The sequence below is a fragment of the Oryzias melastigma genome, linkage group LG13 (genome assembly GCF_002922805.2).
Source record: "Oryzias melastigma strain HK-1 linkage group LG13, ASM292280v2, whole genome shotgun sequence".
In the NCBI taxonomy this organism is placed as follows: domain Eukaryota; kingdom Metazoa; phylum Chordata; class Actinopteri; order Beloniformes; family Adrianichthyidae; genus Oryzias; species Oryzias melastigma.
The window spans coordinates 79,373-97,091 of NC_050524.1; the positions used below are offsets into that span (position 1 = coordinate 79,373).

Genomic DNA, 17,719 nt, shown 5'->3' on the forward strand with positions numbered 1-17,719 from the left:
GGGCATGCTGCTAGTAGTGATGGTCGACTCACTGGTAGGGAGTTAAAAGACTTGACCGTCGAATCACTTTTTTTATACCTGCTGGTTCACACCTGACGTGATCTGCAGTCACTCATACGTCGATACTTCAGACGTGATCGGAGGTCCTGTGGCGGGATTTGGTCGCAGCACATTGGTCTGACAGCAGCACAGCTCAAACATCTGAACATTGGTCACATAAATCAATCAGGGACTCAGTTTGGGCACGTGACGCGTTCAGTGATCGGTCAGCGGGGGAGTCGTGTCCAGACAGAATAAAGGCTGATGTTTTTACAAGCAGCAAAGATGCAGATTGCTGCATTTATGCACAGATCTCAAGTTCATGCAAGGTTGAATGTCTAACTCTAAATCTTCTTCTGGGTCTGTGCGAACGAGAAACCACCACACGGATTCAGAAAATGATGAACGGTCGCTCAAAATATTAATAATAATGATAGCATGCTCAGAGGATGAACTCACTCAAAGGTCCAGATTTGTTATCTTACAAATGAACTCAACTTCCTCTTCTACAAACGTTTCCAGTATTTTAGATTCCTCAGAACATGTCAGCATGATTTACTCTGATTAGACGTTTGTTGTAATCAGATAAAGTTTTTCAGGTCCACACTTCTATATCTGATGTTTGATCTGATCAAATACATTTTACTCATGGAACCACAGTCACTGCTGAGTACAAAACGTCAGTGCAGTAAAATCACTGAAAGGTGAAATCCTGATGAATTTCTGAAAGTCTGAAACTAAAAACAACATTTTACTAACACAGAACTTTACAATAACAGCAAAATTACGAATGTTGATTCATTTCTATGTTTATTAAAAGTAGACTTCCCAGAGTGAAGAATAAACTATGTAAAAAGACAATTGAGATTAGCATGAATAACATTGAAATAATAAAATATTTTAGACCAAACTTTGCTTAACACAGAGAAAAAGATGAAAACAGGAAGTTTGCTTAGAACATTGTTGTAGGAGCAGCTGAAGGATCCAGTCTGGATGAGAAACCTGCAGGAATTACACTTAAATGATTTCATAAAACAGAATGAAAACACCAGGAAACCAGAAGGACTGAATGAACAGCTGACATGTCGCCATGACAACCTGAACCAGAAGAAAAACCAGAATCCATTGCTGATGTCACATTCTCCATGAAAACACAGGAGGAAGATCAGAATGAAGGAAGGAAGCTTCTGTCAGTGGATCCGACCTTCAAAGAACCGAACAGCACCTCTGTCCTCGCACCTGAGTCCAGGTGAACATCTCTCTGACCAGGTGAAGTCTTCTCTCTCTGACCCCTCACACCTGAGTCCTGGTGAAGTTCATCACAGCACGTAAAGGTCCGCAGGTCTTCACACAGAGAGTCTGGGGTTTCTGGCTGAGGCTGCTGCCGTCCAAGGCTGCAGGTCCTGGTTCCGTCCAGAGCCGCCGGCTTCGGGAACACCAAGCGGCTGGTCTCCACAGCGGTGCTTCCGGAGCTGCCGGGAGTCGGAGAAGCCCAGACGGCAGCGGCCGCAGGAGTACAGCTTGATGCCGGTGTGCCGCTGCATGTGGGACTTCAGCTGGTTGGACTGCCTGAACTGGCGGTTGCAGACGCTGCACTTGTACGGCTTCTCGCCGGTGTGGACCAGCAAGTGGCGCCGATAGTTCTGCGGCGTCCGGAACTCCTTGCCGCAGTGGACGCAGCGGTGCGGCTTGACTCCGGTGTGCAGCAGCTCGTGCTGCTTGAGCTGAGACGCCAGCAGGAAGCCTTTGCCGCAGACGACGCAGCTATGGGGGCGGACGCCGCTGTGCTGCCGGACGTGGTACAGGTACAGGTGGCGCAGGTGGAAGGCCTTGCCGCAGGTGTCACAGGTGAACTCCTTGCTCTGGCTGTGGCTCTTCTCGTGCATCCTCAGAGTGCTGCAGCTGACAAAGCTCTTCGGACACGCCTTGCAACTGAACGGTTTGGAAGCGGGCGCACGGCGGCCCACATCCCCGCCCGGTTTGGGATGCCCCATCCCCCCGTGGACCACCTGCTGGTGCTTCTGCAGCTGGCAGTTGTAGAAGAAGGTCTTCCCACAAAGGTCGCACATGAACGGCTTCGCCACTCCGTGAACCAGCATGTGAGTTTTCAGAGCCCAGGTACCAGAAAAACCTTCACCGCACTGGTTACACCTGAGGGGAGGACAGGTGGACAGGTGAGAGGAGTTACAGGTGAGCCTCTGTCCCACCCTAACAGCTGCAGGAACAGCAGCCTGCAGACGTACCTGTATGGCTTCTCGCCGCTGTGCAGCCGCATGTGTCTCTGCAGGTTGTACTTGAGTCCGAAGTTCACACCGCACACCTGGCAGGTGAAGGGCTTCTCTCCGGAGTGAACCACCTGGTGATGCAGCAGCCCCATCTTGAACTTGAAGGCCTTATCGCATTGGTCGCACTTGTACGGCCGCTCCTCCGAGTGCGCCCTCTTGTGGACGCGGAGGTTTCCGGTCGTGGAGAACCTCTTGCCGCAGGTCTGGCAGGCGTACGGCCGCACGCCGCTGTGGACGCTCTGGTGCTCCGCCAGGCTCTTCTTCCTGATGAAGCTCTTCCCACAGACGTCGCAGATGAAGGGCTTGACCTTGGCGTGCGACACGCTGTGGTACCGCAGCGCGCTTTTGGAGGTGAAGGTGCGGTCGCAGGTGTCGCACTTGAGCGGATCTCTCTGGAGCCGGTGGGACGCCTGGTGCGCCCGCAGCTGCCGCAGCAGCCTGAACTTCCTGTCGCAGATGTCGCAGCACAGCATCCGGTCAGGGTCGCTCTCCTGCGCCGCCCTCACCTGGTGGCTGACCTTGTGGCGCCGTAGTGCCGGCTCGCCGTAGAAGCCTTTGTCGCAGGAACTGCACGGAAACGGTTTGTGGTGGGAGGAGCCATGCTTCAGCAGCTGGTGGTGCTGGTGGAAGCCTTTGCTGCAAAGCTCGCAGAAGAACCTCTTCTCCTTGTACAGCTCGCGTCTCCTCCTCCTCTCCTGCTCCTTTTGCTGCTCCTCACTCAGTTCTGAGGAGGAACACACATCAGTCTGACCGACCAGGCGGCATGATGCCCTGAGCTGAGATGCTAGCAGGGACCTACCACGGGCGGGATCGCTCCGGTGAAGCGCGGTTTTGGGATCTGAGCTGACGCTCTGCATGGAGGGGGTGTGGCCTTCCAGCCGTCTCAGTCTGTCCTTCAGAGCTTTGTTCTCCGCCTCCACGCTCGCTTGCAGCTCCAAGAAGACTCTGCAGATCTGGCGAAGGGCTACTCTGGACATGGCGTCCAACACGGCGACCAGTCGAGCCTGCAGAACGCAGAGAGTCAGACCGTAGAAACCAGCGCCGCTCGCTCCTCTGAGGCCAAGCTGATATATATATAATTAAAGCCGCATCAGTGTTGGATGGCCCGCAGTCGGTACCTGCCCTCACCCTCGCCGCCCTCTCCCTCGCAGCAGTCCGCCCTCTCCCTCGCCACCCGCTCATACGCACCAACGCCGCGCTCGCTGCCCTTGATGCTGACCTTTGACCCGAACTCATCTGCAAAGCAGCCACTCTGCACCACTAACCCCCCCCTCCCCTTACTGTATAGCTGGACTGGGATGTAAGTGAGAAATTGCTTTAAAAGGCACTTTTTTCAAAATGGCACCTTTTCTGTTAGTGTCTATCTCCATAGCAACCATTTTATGTTTTGTTCGCCTGAGGTCACCGAACAGATTGCCGTTAGTTTCACAACAATCGGCCAAAGTACATTTTTGGATCTCCCTAGCAACGGAGGTTATTTGCTAACCACGCCCACATTCCTTATATTATCATATTTTAAGTTATAACACTTGTTAAAGCTTTAACCTGGGATGTAAGTGAGAAATTGCTTAAAAAGGCACTTTTTTCCAAATGGCGGCTTTTCTGTTAGTGTTATCTCCATAGCAACCGTTTTATGTTTTGTTCGCCCGAGGTAACCGAACAGATTGACGTTAGTTTCGCAAGAATTGGCCAAAGTACATTTTTGGATCTCCTTAGCAACAGAGGTTATTTGCTAACCACGCCCACATTCCTTATATGGTCATATTCTATGATATTATACCTGTTACAGCTTAAGCCTTGGATCAACATATTAAAGTATCATACCAATGCATTGAAATATAAGCATGTATTAACACTACGCCACTTTTGCGAGCTCACCAGCAGTTTTTTTCACAATGGTTTTTTGCATACCAGGGCCGCATTTTACGCATTACGGTTTCGAAAGTTACGTTGTTTCGTTCAGCTTGAGCCTCCGCACGCGCGAATACCCGTTTTGCGCAAATCGGCCAAAATATGTGCGAGCTAGCTAAAACCGTGGCGGTTGCGACCTTGCCACGCGCACGCCATTCAAATTCTACAACTTCTAATTCCAACATTTTTCTCACAGTACATTCCCATTTATGGTCAGTGATGTGACATATCAATCGATATAACCCCCTAGGAGGTATTTCTTTTTGTAGCTTTGAGTAAAAGTGCTTTTTTCAACTTTTCAAGATGGCGGCATCTTCCCAAGGTCAAAGGTCAATGAAACTTCTAGGGTCGTTGTAGACTCCCACTATGGACATGATTCTGAAGTTTCGTGAAAATCGGAGAAACAAAGATGTTGTTTTCCTACATTGTTGAAAAACGTGAAAATCGCCATTTTTCTGATTTCGGCACAAGATGGCCGCCAAGCCGTAGGTCGTGTGGCCATCCCATAGAAATTTCAAATGTTCTAGGGCTTATCCCTGACACGTGTCATGGGCTTTTGTTTACGTATTTCGAAATATTTTTTTGGCCCCATAAGCGATTTTTGGCCCATTAATTTTTTTTACGAAAACGCTCGCCGTGATGTCATCGTTTTGGGGTGGGTCACGCGCAACATGCCAAAAATTCATTTTCAATTTTCCTTAGGTGTGATAAAATTTTGAGGTATTTTTCGTTCATGTGGCGGGGGTGAAATTTTGGCTCAAAGGCGCAGAAAGATAGAATGTTAAAGCAAAAACAATATGGTCCTATAGTCAGTAGACATGCATATTTATTTTCATTGATTGGAGGATGACAAAAGGCGGAACTGCAAACAAGCTGATGCACACAGACACCACATGCAAACCTACACACGAACACCAGGTGTTTCATAAACCCACCTGTGATTTTGAATTTCTACATCCTAACATCTCCTGCTTCTTCTCTTACTGTTTTTCCCAAGATGCAATGCTCCATAATGTACTTTGTCTATAGTACACAATATATCGTAGTATTTCGTTTGGCGATACTTGCATCAATTTAAATGTTTCCATTGCGATATTTATTTAATTATGAGCGTCTTCACCGTCTTGCTTTTGTTTTCCACTTCCACCTCCGACCGCTAGTTGGCAGCAGAGCACTAAGAGCACTAAGCCTCTTTGAGCTGCTCTACACCGTGACCAAAACAAGATCCTTCAAATGTTCAGTCAGCCTCGAGGTTTTGGTTGTTATGACACATATACTACTTCGTTTCTACTTGGGGACTAAACCGAAACTCCGCACCGCGTTGCTGCCAGAATCATATTTAGACGAGGATTATGGAGCTTCGTAGCGGCTCAGATAAGAACGAGTGAAGCAGTGGAGCTGCAGCGGCTCATGCACGGAGCCTCCATCAAAATGCTGGCAGCAAAGCGAGCAGAAGTTCTGCTGAACTTCACATCCATAGATTTGAGTTCAGAGACCTGATGGATCAGAGACCTGATGGACCAGAGACCTGATGGACCAGAGACCTGATTGACCAGAGACCTGATGGACCAGAGACCTGATGGACCAGAGTGATGTGAACGACGCTCTGGAAAATGATCAATGTCGTACTGATCATCAGTGAAATACACATTTGAGAAAACTTGAGCTGCAGCGCTGACTGTTATGTAAAGATCTTAGCTTCATTCATCCTGTCATCACACTGAAATGTTTCTGGAAAGAATTGCCCCCCCCCCTCCCTCACTTTTGAAGCACCTGTTCAGGTTAGTAAACCGTTTAAATGATTTAGCAATCTTGTAATCACATTTATAGAAACTTATAAGTTAAAGCACATTCATTCTATGTTTTCTTAGACTAAAAAATATATGTTTGTGGAAATCAGACAATATTGACTCTTCCCTTGAAAAAACAAATATTTCGTAATTTACCAAAAGAAAAGCAGCATGGATTTCTGGGTAGAAGCAACTTGTCCATGAGATCCAGTCGCTGTGCTTAATGCTGTGATCAATAAATAAAATTAATTTGACCATTTTATTATAATGAAATTCATTAAAATTCAGGTAGATTCAATTCAAGTCGTACTCTTAAAAAAAGTGAAAAATTGCTTTGGTACAGTCTGGGATATATCGTGATACATATCGTATCGGGAGACCTTATATCGTGATACATATCGTATCGGGAGACGTATCGTATCACCGGACTCTGGCCAATAGTCTACATGGCATCCTGAGTATTTTCTATTAATAGAATATCTTGAGTTTAAAGATTTCTTAATATTTCATTTACATAAATACGCCTCAGAGACTAAATATTTGCTGTATGAGTGTACTGAGGTACTTTATGTTTTGGTATACCTGTGCTATGAAGTTTGTCATAAAATTATTCTAGGTTTGATTTTGTTGTTTCCTGTTTTTTCTGGATCCGGTGTAGGTAGCAGATGTGCTCGGCCTGTCAGATCGGCTCGGGGGCTGGCGCATAGATGACGTGTAAGATTGTGATTGGTCCGGACCATCAGACCACTGTCACGTGACACGGGGAACGACATACTTCCACCATAATGCACGGATTCATCCCGAGTAAAGAACCGAGGAGGTCCGAACAAATACGTTAAGAATGACAAAAGGAGAAGGAATATTTGTAATCAGCCGCAAAAACCTTGACAACGAAATAATCCGATGGAGAGGAATCATCACAGGATAATGATCGTTATTTTAATAGAGAGAAATCAGGCTGGGAAGGATGAAGTTTGAGCTAAAGTGGGTGCTAGCGAGTAGCATGCTAGCTTGTTGTTGGTCGCACATAAAAAACAAAAAAATAAAGTAATTATTCGCAAATATTTTTTTCTAAATACATCCTGCCAATGTTGAACTGGTCGCACGGACCGATGACGTCCCGCTAGAATACGCAGCTCATGTTCTGCTCCGTTACACAAACACTGAGGAGAGCAGACGTTAGTGAAGGAGCTGTTGATGAAAAATAATAAATAATAGTCCGAGCAGATCTTAACACTTTTTTCCTTTCTTTTAAAAAAAAAAAAAAAAACTTTAGTGCAGCACAGTTTCCCAATAGTTTAACTACTGTAAAGGCAATGGTAAATATGCAACACATAACAAACCCAGAACACTTTATAGTCTGTTACATTGTAAACACCAGTTCCAGTAAAAAACTACAAATTAGCCAACTCGTTTGTTACAGTTGTGTGACGTCATCACTAGTCGCAAGCCCCCGAGCCGATCTGACAGGATAGCACATCTGCTACCTACACCTGGAGTTCTGTGATCGGCTGCAGCCCTGCCTGTTGAGGGAGGATGCTCCACCGGAAGCAGTCACGTGTCTCAGGTGTGTGTTTGATCACTCTGTGAGCCATGGAGGTTAATTGGATTAAAGTTCTGGTTCCGCTGAAGATCCACATCCGTTCAGGACAAACATCAAAGACACCGATCATCACTACAATCGCCTTCAAGGCGGCCTGTCGTTTGAACAAGCATAGGCTCCGCCCCTGATGGGTCACGAGGACGTGCTACGCTACGCCGCAGAAGCGGTTAGCCTCAGGAATTCTTTAACAACGTTATAAAGTCGGACCCGCGCCGGTGTGAGCCGAACCTCCGATCCGGTTCGGAACTCACCTCGCTGCCCTCCCGAACTCCCGCGGGTTCTGACCGCAGCAGCTCGGAAACGGCGGCTTCCACGGCCGCGTGCAGGATTAGCTCCGCTTGATGGCGGAAGGCCTCCATCCGGACTGCACTGCCGCGATGCATCATGGTCGAATAGTCACGGCCCTCCATTTCCGGTTACTTCTATTTGTATTATTATTATTCTTAACAAAAGAGTGAACAGCAAAGAACAATATGAACACATCTGAACAAATGTTGTTTTCAGCGCCTTTTAGTTGGTAGAGTCACTTAAAAAAATAAAATCGTTGTAAAAATGTTCAAAAGCAGGTTTCTGGTTACTGTATTTACACTTGTGAATATAAAATTTTGCTATAATGATTAACATATTTATTCTAAAATAAAGATCCTCTTTTCACTGCTTTCGAAAGAGACAAAACATTTTCCCATTTCAAAGAAAAGTTCTTTTCAAAAGGATCAATAACGGATCTGCTGAAGTCCCTCCAAACAGTGAGTGTGAACAGATCCAGAAAAGATGGTGGACAGTCTCTGGGTGGCCTCCACATAATGAACAGTTGGTATTAATGTCGCTTTTAAATTTGGTCATGTAGTGATACGCAGGATAACACTTAAAATCTTAAATGAAACTTGTTATTAAATACTTATTAGGGATAATCCAAATCCTTTTCCACTTTTCCGGTTGCGTCTAGTTGTTGTTTTGATTTATTAAAATTCATGAAAAATAAAAAAGCTAGAAACATTTTCATCTTTGTTGCTAATAATAGATTAATACGAAAACCTTTAGTATTTATGTATACATAATTCTTTGCTGTTGTATATGTTTTTTTATATTGAAATTTCTTGTACCATCATTGTTAAATAAAGTTTAATAGAAAAAGTTGTTGTTGTTTTAGACTTTATTAGCAAGCAAAACCTAAACAGACATAGTTTTTCTTTATTGAAGTATTTCACAAACTTGATTTGGTCCAATAATTTAAGAGCTATTGAAGAAACATTCTGTCATTTGTTGACGGTCCCTAAATATGAACAGAGAGAATGTCCGTCGAATATCCAACCTAAAACTAACTTCACCGCAGTAACAATCAAGACAAACATGAAGACAAAATCCATAAATATAACTTTGATAAAAAAGAAATAACAAAGCAGTCTATATCAAGAGTTTAAATAAATCTAATAAATGAGAGAGTATCTGGACATTCTTGAGCTTCATGTCATGTAAAGATTTGAATAGTTTCAGTTTCATAATACATTAAAGTGAGAATTTACAATCATCTATAAACTACTTTGAAAACAAATCATTGTTAATCAGAAAGTCCAGATTCTTATCAATTCATGGAAATCATATTTTCATATAATTCTAATTTAAATGGTTTACAATGATGTTTTTTGTTTTCAGCCAATTATGACAATAAGAAAAAAACTCTTTTACATTCAGACATTCAAAGAAAAGATGTTCTATAGTTTCTATGTCATTTCCACAAAACACACAAAGATCACTGTTAAAGTGAGTAAAAAATGTTTGGAAGGGTAAATATCATTCAATATCTTAAAGTTCTTTAGCTTTGTGAGACAGGATAAGATAGATATCATGTTCGTATCTTTTTAGCATTTGTGGTGTTGTAGTTCTGTAAAATGTATTTTCTTTTTTTTATCAGGGAAGGGCAATATATATTATTAAGTGTTTGAGTTTTTTATCGCCCAAACGTAAACCTTCCACACAGAGTGGCCTCATCATCAATTGCTAAGCAGGAGTTTTAGTGGGGATTGGAATTGATTTCATTAATTTATTATATTCTTTGAATGAGGAGACCAAATTACATTTCCTACAAAGAGTTATGATCAAAACAATTACCCTGATTCTCAATTAAATGAGAAATAGCCCGCATTCCCTTTTCCAAACAATTTCCTAAGAACAGAGACTTTCGGTTAAACAAATATTATTATTATATTATTATTATATTAAAAACGTTTTTAAAAAGTAAACATAACACTGACTGGCTGATCTTCAAAACTTTAATGAATCTAGTTGTCAAAGAACTCCGTGTTTCAAAATCTAAACACTACATCAGTGTTTTATCCGAGGCAAAAGGTAACTGGAAACCAATCTGGAAACAATTACAAAATCTAACAAATCCCAATGCCACCACTGATTCCAAATATGAACTCACGCTGGAGGGAAAGACAATTTCTGAACCTGATCGTGTCGCTTCGGTGTTCAACGATTATTTTATTACATCTGTTAAAGAATTAGTCTCCCAGTTTCCAGAGGTAAAATCAGATCCAAGCCTTGTAACAACAAATTATTTGTTCGAGATAAAGGAAGTTGATACTGCCACTGTTCTGAAGACAATTAATAGTTTAAATAACTCATCTGCTAAAGACATTTACAACTTAGATACATTATTTCTGAAAAAGAACAGTAACATCTTAGTTCAACCTCTCACACACATAATAAATCTCTCCATCCGAAGTGGTCAATTCCCAGATGACTGGAGAACTGCCCTTGTGAAACCAATTTTTAAATCGGGAGACACTCAAGAAGTTTCCAACTACAGGCCCATAAGCCTTTTACCGGTTATGTCCAAAGTCCTTGAGAAAATAGTTTCTGAGCAACTCCTAAACTATCTGGAAGATAAAAAACTTTTACATCCTCTTCAATTTGGCTTTAGACCTAACCACTCAACTGAAACAGCCACTTGCTTTCTACTAGAACAGATTAAACAATCACTGGATAAAGGAAATGTTGTAGGGGCGGTATTTCTTGACTTGAAAAAGGCATTTGATACCGTAAACCACAATATCCTTCTGTCAAGACTTTCATCTTTTCATTTTTCAGAACGATCTGTGTCTTGGTTTAAATCTTATTTGCAGAAACGGGAACAATGTGTTATCATCAGTAATTGCAAATCTACACTTCATGAAATAGAAACTGGAATTCCACAGGGCACCATTCTTGGCCCTATTCTCTTCAGCTTATACATCAACAGTCTTCCAGAAGTCTGTCACGACCTTAACATACAGATGTATGCTGATGACGCAGTAGTCCATGCTTCCGGTAAAAACTGTTGTACAGTCAGCCAAAAGCTAACCAATGGCTTAAAAAATATATCCACCTGGTTGGGGGAATCTTGTCTGACACTCAATACTAAAAAATCAAAGTGCATCTGTTTCTCCATAAAAAAAGCTGCAACTAACTCCTTGCATGTTTTTGTAAATGGGAAACAGATTGATCAAGTGCCAGAAGAAAAATATCTTGGAGTAATCTTAGATTCCAACTTAAACTTCAAAAGCCATATCAAGAAAACATGTAAAATTATCAGGCAAAACATTACTTGTTTCAAACTCATTAGAAAATGTCTGACTTCCGAATGCGCTTGGATCTTTCTAAACTCAATGATCTTTTCCCACCTGTCTTACGGAGTTACTGTATGGTCGCAAACACACCAAACCACACTCAAACCTGTGGAGAGACTTTACAATCAAGCTTTAAAGATTTTAAATTTGAAACCAATTTAATTCCATCACTGCCATATTTTATTAAAACACAAAATTTTAACATTCTCAAATTTTGTCCATTTCAATCTTTTAAAAATCATTTTTAAATGTGTTAACGAATTAGCACCTAAACCACTTTAATTTATAAACTAGAGAGTTCCAGCAGACCCACTAGAGCAGCCTCAAGTGGAAACTGCAATGTTCCCTTTCACAAAACCTCTTTTGCTCAGTCTGCTCTCTGTGTGAAGGGAACAGGACTCTGGAATTCACTTCCTGCTGATTTGAAATCTATGACCAGCTTCAGTCTTTTTCAAAAACAAAGTCCTGGCTGTACCAGCAGCAGCGTTGCACACATGTTTGAGTGAGGTTGGCTTAGGCGTATGTCTGCATATATGTATATGTGTGTGTACGTATATATTTATCTTTCTAACAAGTCTCTGTTTTTAGACAATTTTGTCATTTTGTAACCAGTCACTTCATTTTATGTCTTATCACGATTATTTTATTGTATAAAAAGCCCATCAGGGGACAAATGCTGCAAATTAGCTCCTGCTACAAGCATGATGATATGGGCATGGGACTGCTGCTTTGCTGTATGTCTATGTTTTTATATCCGTCCCTACTAAATAAATAAATACAAATACAAATATTATTCCATATAGGTGAATTGTGTGGGGATACATTGTTTGTTAAAGACCAATAAAGAAAAACTTGTTTGTGATCATCTGATCATTTTACAGGGAGTTTATCAACATCATAATTGCAACGTAAAATAAAATAAAATCCTCATTTAAAAGAATCAGAGAGAGGATTTTAGTCTGAAATAATTTAGTTTAAGAACCCCATTCATAACGGGAAAGGCGTTTAAACCTTTAATAACCTCAGCTCTTCTAATATACATTATTTTTCCCAGATGAAAGTTAAAGTAATATTGCTGATAAGTTTGTTATTTTTTTCAGAAATGTGGAGTGAAAGGGTCGAGTATATGAAAAAACCATTTTATCCCTCTGTATCCAGGAGTTTAGAATTGTTTAGCAGTTATCTACATTTTAGCAACATTTTATCTCACTTGAGTTTCTCTATCTTTGGAAATAGCAAAACCCAAATATTTGACTATTCTACTACTAATAAGTTAAACTAAGATGTTTGAGACTTTTTTCCAACTGAGAAAAAAAATCTGCAGACAACAAGTTTACCATAAATTCTGTTGCTGTCCTGGTTTCGATCCGGCCCGCCTAGGTCAGATGGGTTGACTGTAAAAATACTGGACTTCTGGAGCCATGAGGTCCCCAATTGGAAATGCATTACCTCCTCTCCTCATGAAAGTAGGCCGCCGCTTTCACCGTCAAGCCAAGGCAAGGCAAGTTTATTTGTATAGCACATTTCATGTACAGAGACAATTCAAAGTCACTTCCTGAAGCGTCTATTGCCATATTGCAAACGTCTGCAACCCATCTCCAGCGATTGGTCTGAGTCTCTGTGAGTCATAGCTGAGTCATGAATCTACAGGAAGTTCTGTCACCAATCTGGAGTGAGTTTATTGTGAGTCTCCGCCTCTTTCCACGCCTCGACCACGAGACCGCGGATGTAAACAGCTTCTACTTTAATAACGGCGGAGAATTGTACAAGTCATTGTTGAAGCCTTTGAGGGAGAACCATTCCAACATTTGATTCTGTCAGCGGTCCTTTGGGATTTACTTACATTTATTCATTTTTGTCCAGATAAAAGGAGCATTTGAGGCACGCAGCGCAGCTTGTCACTTTACATGCTACCCGTCATCTGTCAATCAAACCCCCCAGACGGTCGACGTCAGACCCACAAACGCTTATTGAGCCATCTGATTGGTCAATTTATAACTCTAATAACTTGTGATAATGGAAAAAAATCTTTAAAAAAATAGGATTAGAAAAAGAAGTTAATCAGAAAGCAGCAGAGGAAGAATGATTATTCTGACATATAAAATGACTGAGAAATAACTGTCTGTTTCTCAATGGAAGTCAATGGGACTTTGGCCTTTTTGGAACCCAGTGGTACTTCCTATATGGAACACGGAAGGAGGGGGGCTTGTTCAGTCCAGTTCTTATATACAGTCAATGATGAGGACAGAAGTTCGCTGATTACGAGTTTGCTTGAACGCAACGCCGGGAGTCACGTGGTATATCGGCGCATGCGCTTAGCGACAGCAGTAGTTTCAGGCGGGTGGACGGTTAGCCTTCTGAGGCGGTCAGGGGTCTGCTGAAGCCGCTGTGGCTCGGTAACACCGGTAATTGGCTCCTTCCGGAGACTGGGGCGCGAGGCTCCAGCGCGAGCAGCCAGCGCGCCTGCGCGGAAGTTTAGCACACACCTGGTGACTTCGCTGGCCAAAGGCCTGTTAGCTTGAAGCTAACCGCCTAAGCTACCAAACTCCCGCGCGCGCGCCCTCAAGCTGACTAAGTCAGGTGACTGCGTACACGCGCCTGCGTCGGTTCCAGACCCAGGTCCGTCGAGAACCAGAACTCCGCAAAGATTCTGTCCTAGCGTGGTTCCAATGTCGGACAGAGCGGGCGGCACGGAGCCGCCGCTCTCCCCGGAGGACTGCCGGTGTCCGGTCTGCCTGGAGATCCTCGTGGAGCCCGTCACGCTGCCGTGCGCGCACACATTCTGCAAGGTGAGCGGGTCGCTTATGGTGCCGTGGACCGAACGACCCGAACCGTGACCCGGTCTGTGTGTCTGCAGAGCTGCTTCCTGGAGTCCGTGGACAAAGCGACTCTCTGCTGCCCGCTGTGCAGGAAGAGGGTCTCCACCTGGGCCCGACAGCACAGCAAGAACCAGACCCTGGTGGACCAGGTCCTGTGGACTCGGATCCAGACCGCCTTCCCTCTGCAGTGCCAGCGCCGGCTGAGCGGGCAGGACGCAGACGACGAAGACCGGCTGGGTAGGAGGTCCACACGTCCATGAATCCATCATTCATTCATCATCATCATCATCCATCCGTTCACCCTGTGCACGTGTGTGTGCATGTGCAGCCCCCCTTTGGGTCCCGAGGGTGAGCCTTCCTGGCGAGCTGCGACAGGAGTATGAGGATCAGGTGACCAAGGTGAGAAGGGGGCGGGGCCAAACCAGAACATCTGAACATTCTGAATCAGACTGTGGGTTAAAGACCACCAGACTGCAGCCAAAGCCATCTGGAGTCTTTACGGGGGGGTTCAGCTGTGGCGGTTTGATACCAGCCCGAAACTTTCTTCCTCCTGTCAGCTGATGGAGGAACGGCGGCAGCAGGATGAGGAGGAGCAGCATGCCAGCGAGGAGTACATCCAGAGGCTGCTGGCTGAGGAGGAGGAGCTACTCCAGCAGGAGAGGAGGAGGAAGCAGGAAGACGAGCAGCTGGCTCAGCTGCTCAGCCAGCAGCTGGTGAGTCCAGTTCAGTATAGCCTCGTTCCCACTGAGGGGTCCGGTCTGGTAAAGAGTGGTACGGTACGGTCCAGTTAATTCTGGCCATGGTCTCCACTCAGTTCAGCCTCGCTCCCACTGTACTCATCAAAAACACTTCTGACCATTCTCTGTAAACGTGTTAAAGAACATTGGAGTCATGCTCAACATGGAGTCTTCTTATCCAGAACTACAGACGGTGAAGTTTTCCTGAGGACTGCTGCTCTGTCTGTCTGCCGCCCACTGTGAGGGCGCCAGTCTGAGTGTGTGTGTGGACTGGCTGGTGTGCTCAGCCTGTCCGCTGACGGAAAGTGCAGGACATCATCAGCAAAGAATCACAGAAACCATATCAATGACGAAGATTTTTTAGATTCTAAAACCAGGAAATCAACAAGAATGTTCAGAAATGTAGAAATCTCCTGGAAACATGTTTATTCTGACGTTAACACCTGGGCCCGTTTCAGGAAGCAGGTTTTGTTGAAACTCTGAGTTTGTGAACTCTAAGTTAAGAAAAACTGAGTTTCTGGTTTCGGAAACGGAGGTAACTTAAACCCGTTTCTAGAAGTGGGTTAATCTGAACTCAGAATCAATCACTATGGTAACTGAGTCTGTGAACGAAACCTGGTCGGTAGCAGGTTTTCTTCAGGAAACTTAGAGTTCTCTGCGGTCTCCGCCCCTTCTTAAAGTGAAAGATGTTCAAATATGAGTTCCTCATGAACATTTAGAGAACATTCACATTAGAGACGTCACGTTTTCACCACGTAGAAACCAGAATGACATGTTCATTCATAGAGGATCATGTAGAGAGGAGGCTGATTAATCCAGAGGAAATGTTATTTACGTCGGTAGAGGATTTGGAGGACACGAGTCGACTGACTGCAGTTTCCTGATTCATTTTTATTTCAGCGATACTGTTCTCTAGGGACTCGTTATTAATAAAACAGAGTTTACTTTTCCTCATTTTAAACCCTTAACAACCGAAATGTTTAAACTTTAAACACTAGAGTTGTCTGTCAACACATCTACTTCGCTGCTGATGCCAAACTAAACGTTGGTACGATGGTTTGCTTGGCTGCCATTGTTCGAGTCCCGGGACCGGAGAATTTTTATCATGCTAATCAAAACTTTTCAGCGATTATCATTAAATTCTTGAGAATTAAAAAATACATAACGTCCCCTTAGCCTGGTTTCTCGCGGTAACGCCCCCTTAGCCTCAGTTTTCAGGGTAACGCCCCCTTAGCCTCAGTTTTCAGGGTAACGCCCCCTTAGCCTCAGTTTTCAGGGTAACGCCCCCTTAGCTTCAGTTTTCAGGGTAACCCACCAGTAGTGCGTTCTGCTCGTCGATGAGGGGGCGGGGTTTCTTTGCTGCTGAGTTTTGTTGTATTAATGAGACGGCGGTTTAAACACAGCTCCCCCCCTGCAGAACACTCCACCCGCCGGTCAGGACGGTCTTCTGAAGAAGAAGAAGGGCGACCCCGCCCTGGGGCAGATTGATAGGTCAGTGGGTGGTTTTCTTCTTCGTTGGTGGTTCCAGTGTTCATCTTCAGACTCAAACCTCTCTTTCAGGTTCCTCAGCCCCCGTCCGGCCCAGACCAACTCACCCCCCCACAGCTTAGTATTCAATAAAGTAAGTTTGACCTTTGACCCGTGGCAGTCTGCTGGTGGGCGGGAAAATCTCAAATCTTCTTGGTGTTTCAGGAGAACATCTTTGTCTCGAGGGCGGGGGCTCCGGCAGAACTACATCATCGGCACGAAGGAGGAGCGCCATGTCTGGAGGAGGGGAGGAGGAGGAGGCGGAGCTCGGAGGAGGAGGACGGAGAGGGGGGGCTTTCCAAAAGACTCATGTCGAAGGAGTTTCAGGGGGAACGCCAGACGGAGGATCTCCAAAGAAGGGGGCAGGAGGAGGAGCTTCAAGGGAGGTGGCAGCAGGAGGAGGAAGACCGCCGGCTCGCCCTCCTCCTGCAGAAGGAGCTGGACCAGGAGGAGAGGCGGAAAGCCACAGACAGAAGCAAAGGATCCTCCGACCCTTACCTGCTGCGGCAGAACCGGAAGCTGGAGGCCCAAAGAACTCGCAGAGCCGCCTCGGGGGGGGCCCTGAGGAGCAGCACTTCCCCTTTGGGGGGGGGCCTGAGGAGGAGCTCCTCTAGTAGAGGCAGACAAACCACTCTGACGAAGATGTTCTCCAGTCTGAGCGGCTGAACCCCCAAGGAGTTTATTGGGGTGGGGGGGGTGTCTATTCCTCTGGGTGGGTGGGGGGTCACCCAGTTTTATTTTGAAAGGTTATGTGATTGCAGCAGGTCGCAGACAGTCTGGGTTCCTGCAGTCTGACTGTGATCCTGTGGGGGGCGCTGTGATGAGTCCATCGTCTGATGTAAATAAAGGTCCTCATCATCTTCCTGTTTTACCTGCTTCTGATTGGTTGGTTCTGAATTAGGCTTGCTGCCATCAGAGGACCGGATGAGCTGACAGCAGAACCATAGAACCCGTCCGGTTCTGAGGTTCTGCTGTATAAGAACCAGCATCCAGAACGGTTCCTAGAAAGACGGCTGTTCAGTGGAGAATGGCGTTCACGGATCATTGAGGGGTTATAGGAAGTGATGTCGTCCACAGTCCAAACGATGCTTCAGAACCTCTGAAAGAACTCATGGCGGCGTGAGGCTCCGCCCAGAAACCGTTCCTAACCGTGGATCCAGGACACCAGAGAGGCCAACTGCTCCAGAGGAAGCTGTTTCCTGAGGTTTCCTGTGGCCTGTCATGTGACCCATCATGTGACTCGGGTTCTGCTAGCTTCCTGGAGCTTCGTGGTGATCGTGGCTGACCCGACATGACGGGAGAACCGAGCCTTGGTCACCTGACCAACGGTTAAGACTGAGACCACGACAGGCTCAGCTCTGTTCCTCGTGAGGATGATGATGTCACAGCGGAGTGGG

At 45.1% G+C, this 17,719-nt stretch overlaps 2 protein-coding genes across 2 annotated transcripts; one reads left to right on the top strand and one right to left on the bottom strand.

Moving 5' to 3' along the window:
- Window positions 1–830: 830 nt before the first annotated feature.
- On the bottom strand, window positions 831–8,039 carry LOC112149700 (zinc finger protein 708). The gene is made up of 4 exons (XM_024277565.2): window positions 7,880–8,039; window positions 3,124–3,328; window positions 2,283–3,048; window positions 831–2,190 (listed from the first exon to the last, which is right to left on the bottom strand). The coding sequence occupies exons 1-4, from the start codon at window positions 8,036–8,038 to the stop codon at window positions 1,386–1,388; spliced, it is 1,935 nt and encodes a 644-aa protein (XP_024133333.1). The 5' UTR covers window position 8,039; the 3' UTR covers window positions 831–1,385.
- A 5,461-nt stretch (window positions 8,040–13,500) lies between these two features.
- Window positions 13,501–17,186, top strand: rnf168 (ring finger protein 168). The gene is made up of 7 exons (XM_024277967.2): window positions 13,501–14,028; window positions 14,097–14,295; window positions 14,387–14,457; window positions 14,616–14,771; window positions 16,213–16,286; window positions 16,356–16,416; window positions 16,488–17,186. The coding sequence occupies exons 1-7, from the start codon at window positions 13,909–13,911 to the stop codon at window positions 16,986–16,988; spliced, it is 1,182 nt and encodes a 393-aa protein (XP_024133735.1). The 5' UTR covers window positions 13,501–13,908; the 3' UTR covers window positions 16,989–17,186.
- The last annotated feature ends 533 nt before the right edge of the window (window positions 17,187–17,719 follow it).

What these genes read in the sequence shown, in the direction of transcription:
- rnf168 (XM_024277967.2), top strand. Translation starts at nt 13,909, where the DNA reads ATGTCGGACAGAGCGGGCGGCACGGAGCCGCCGCTCTCCCCGGAGGAC. An exon ending in GCGCGCACACATTCTGCAAG is followed by an intron (nt 14,029 to 14,096) that starts GTGAGCGGGTCG and finishes GTGTGTCTGCAG; the next exon opens with AGCTGCTTCCTGGAGTCCGT. An exon ending in AGACGACGAAGACCGGCTGG is followed by an intron (nt 14,296 to 14,386) that starts GTAGGAGGTCCA and finishes GTGCATGTGCAG; the next exon opens with CCCCCCTTTGGGTCCCGAGG.
- LOC112149700 (XM_024277565.2), bottom strand. Translation starts at nt 8,038, where the DNA reads ATGGAGGGCCGTGACTATTCGACCATGATGCATCGCGGCAGTGCAGTC. An exon ending in GAGTTCGGGAGGGCAGCGAG is followed by an intron (nt 3,329 to 7,879) that starts GTGAGTTCCGAA and finishes TGCGTTCTGCAG; the next exon opens with GCTCGACTGGTCGCCGTGTT. An exon ending in AGCGGCGAGAAGCCATACAG is followed by an intron (nt 2,191 to 2,282) that starts GTACGTCTGCAG and finishes TCCTCCCCTCAG; the next exon opens with GTGTAACCAGTGCGGTGAAG.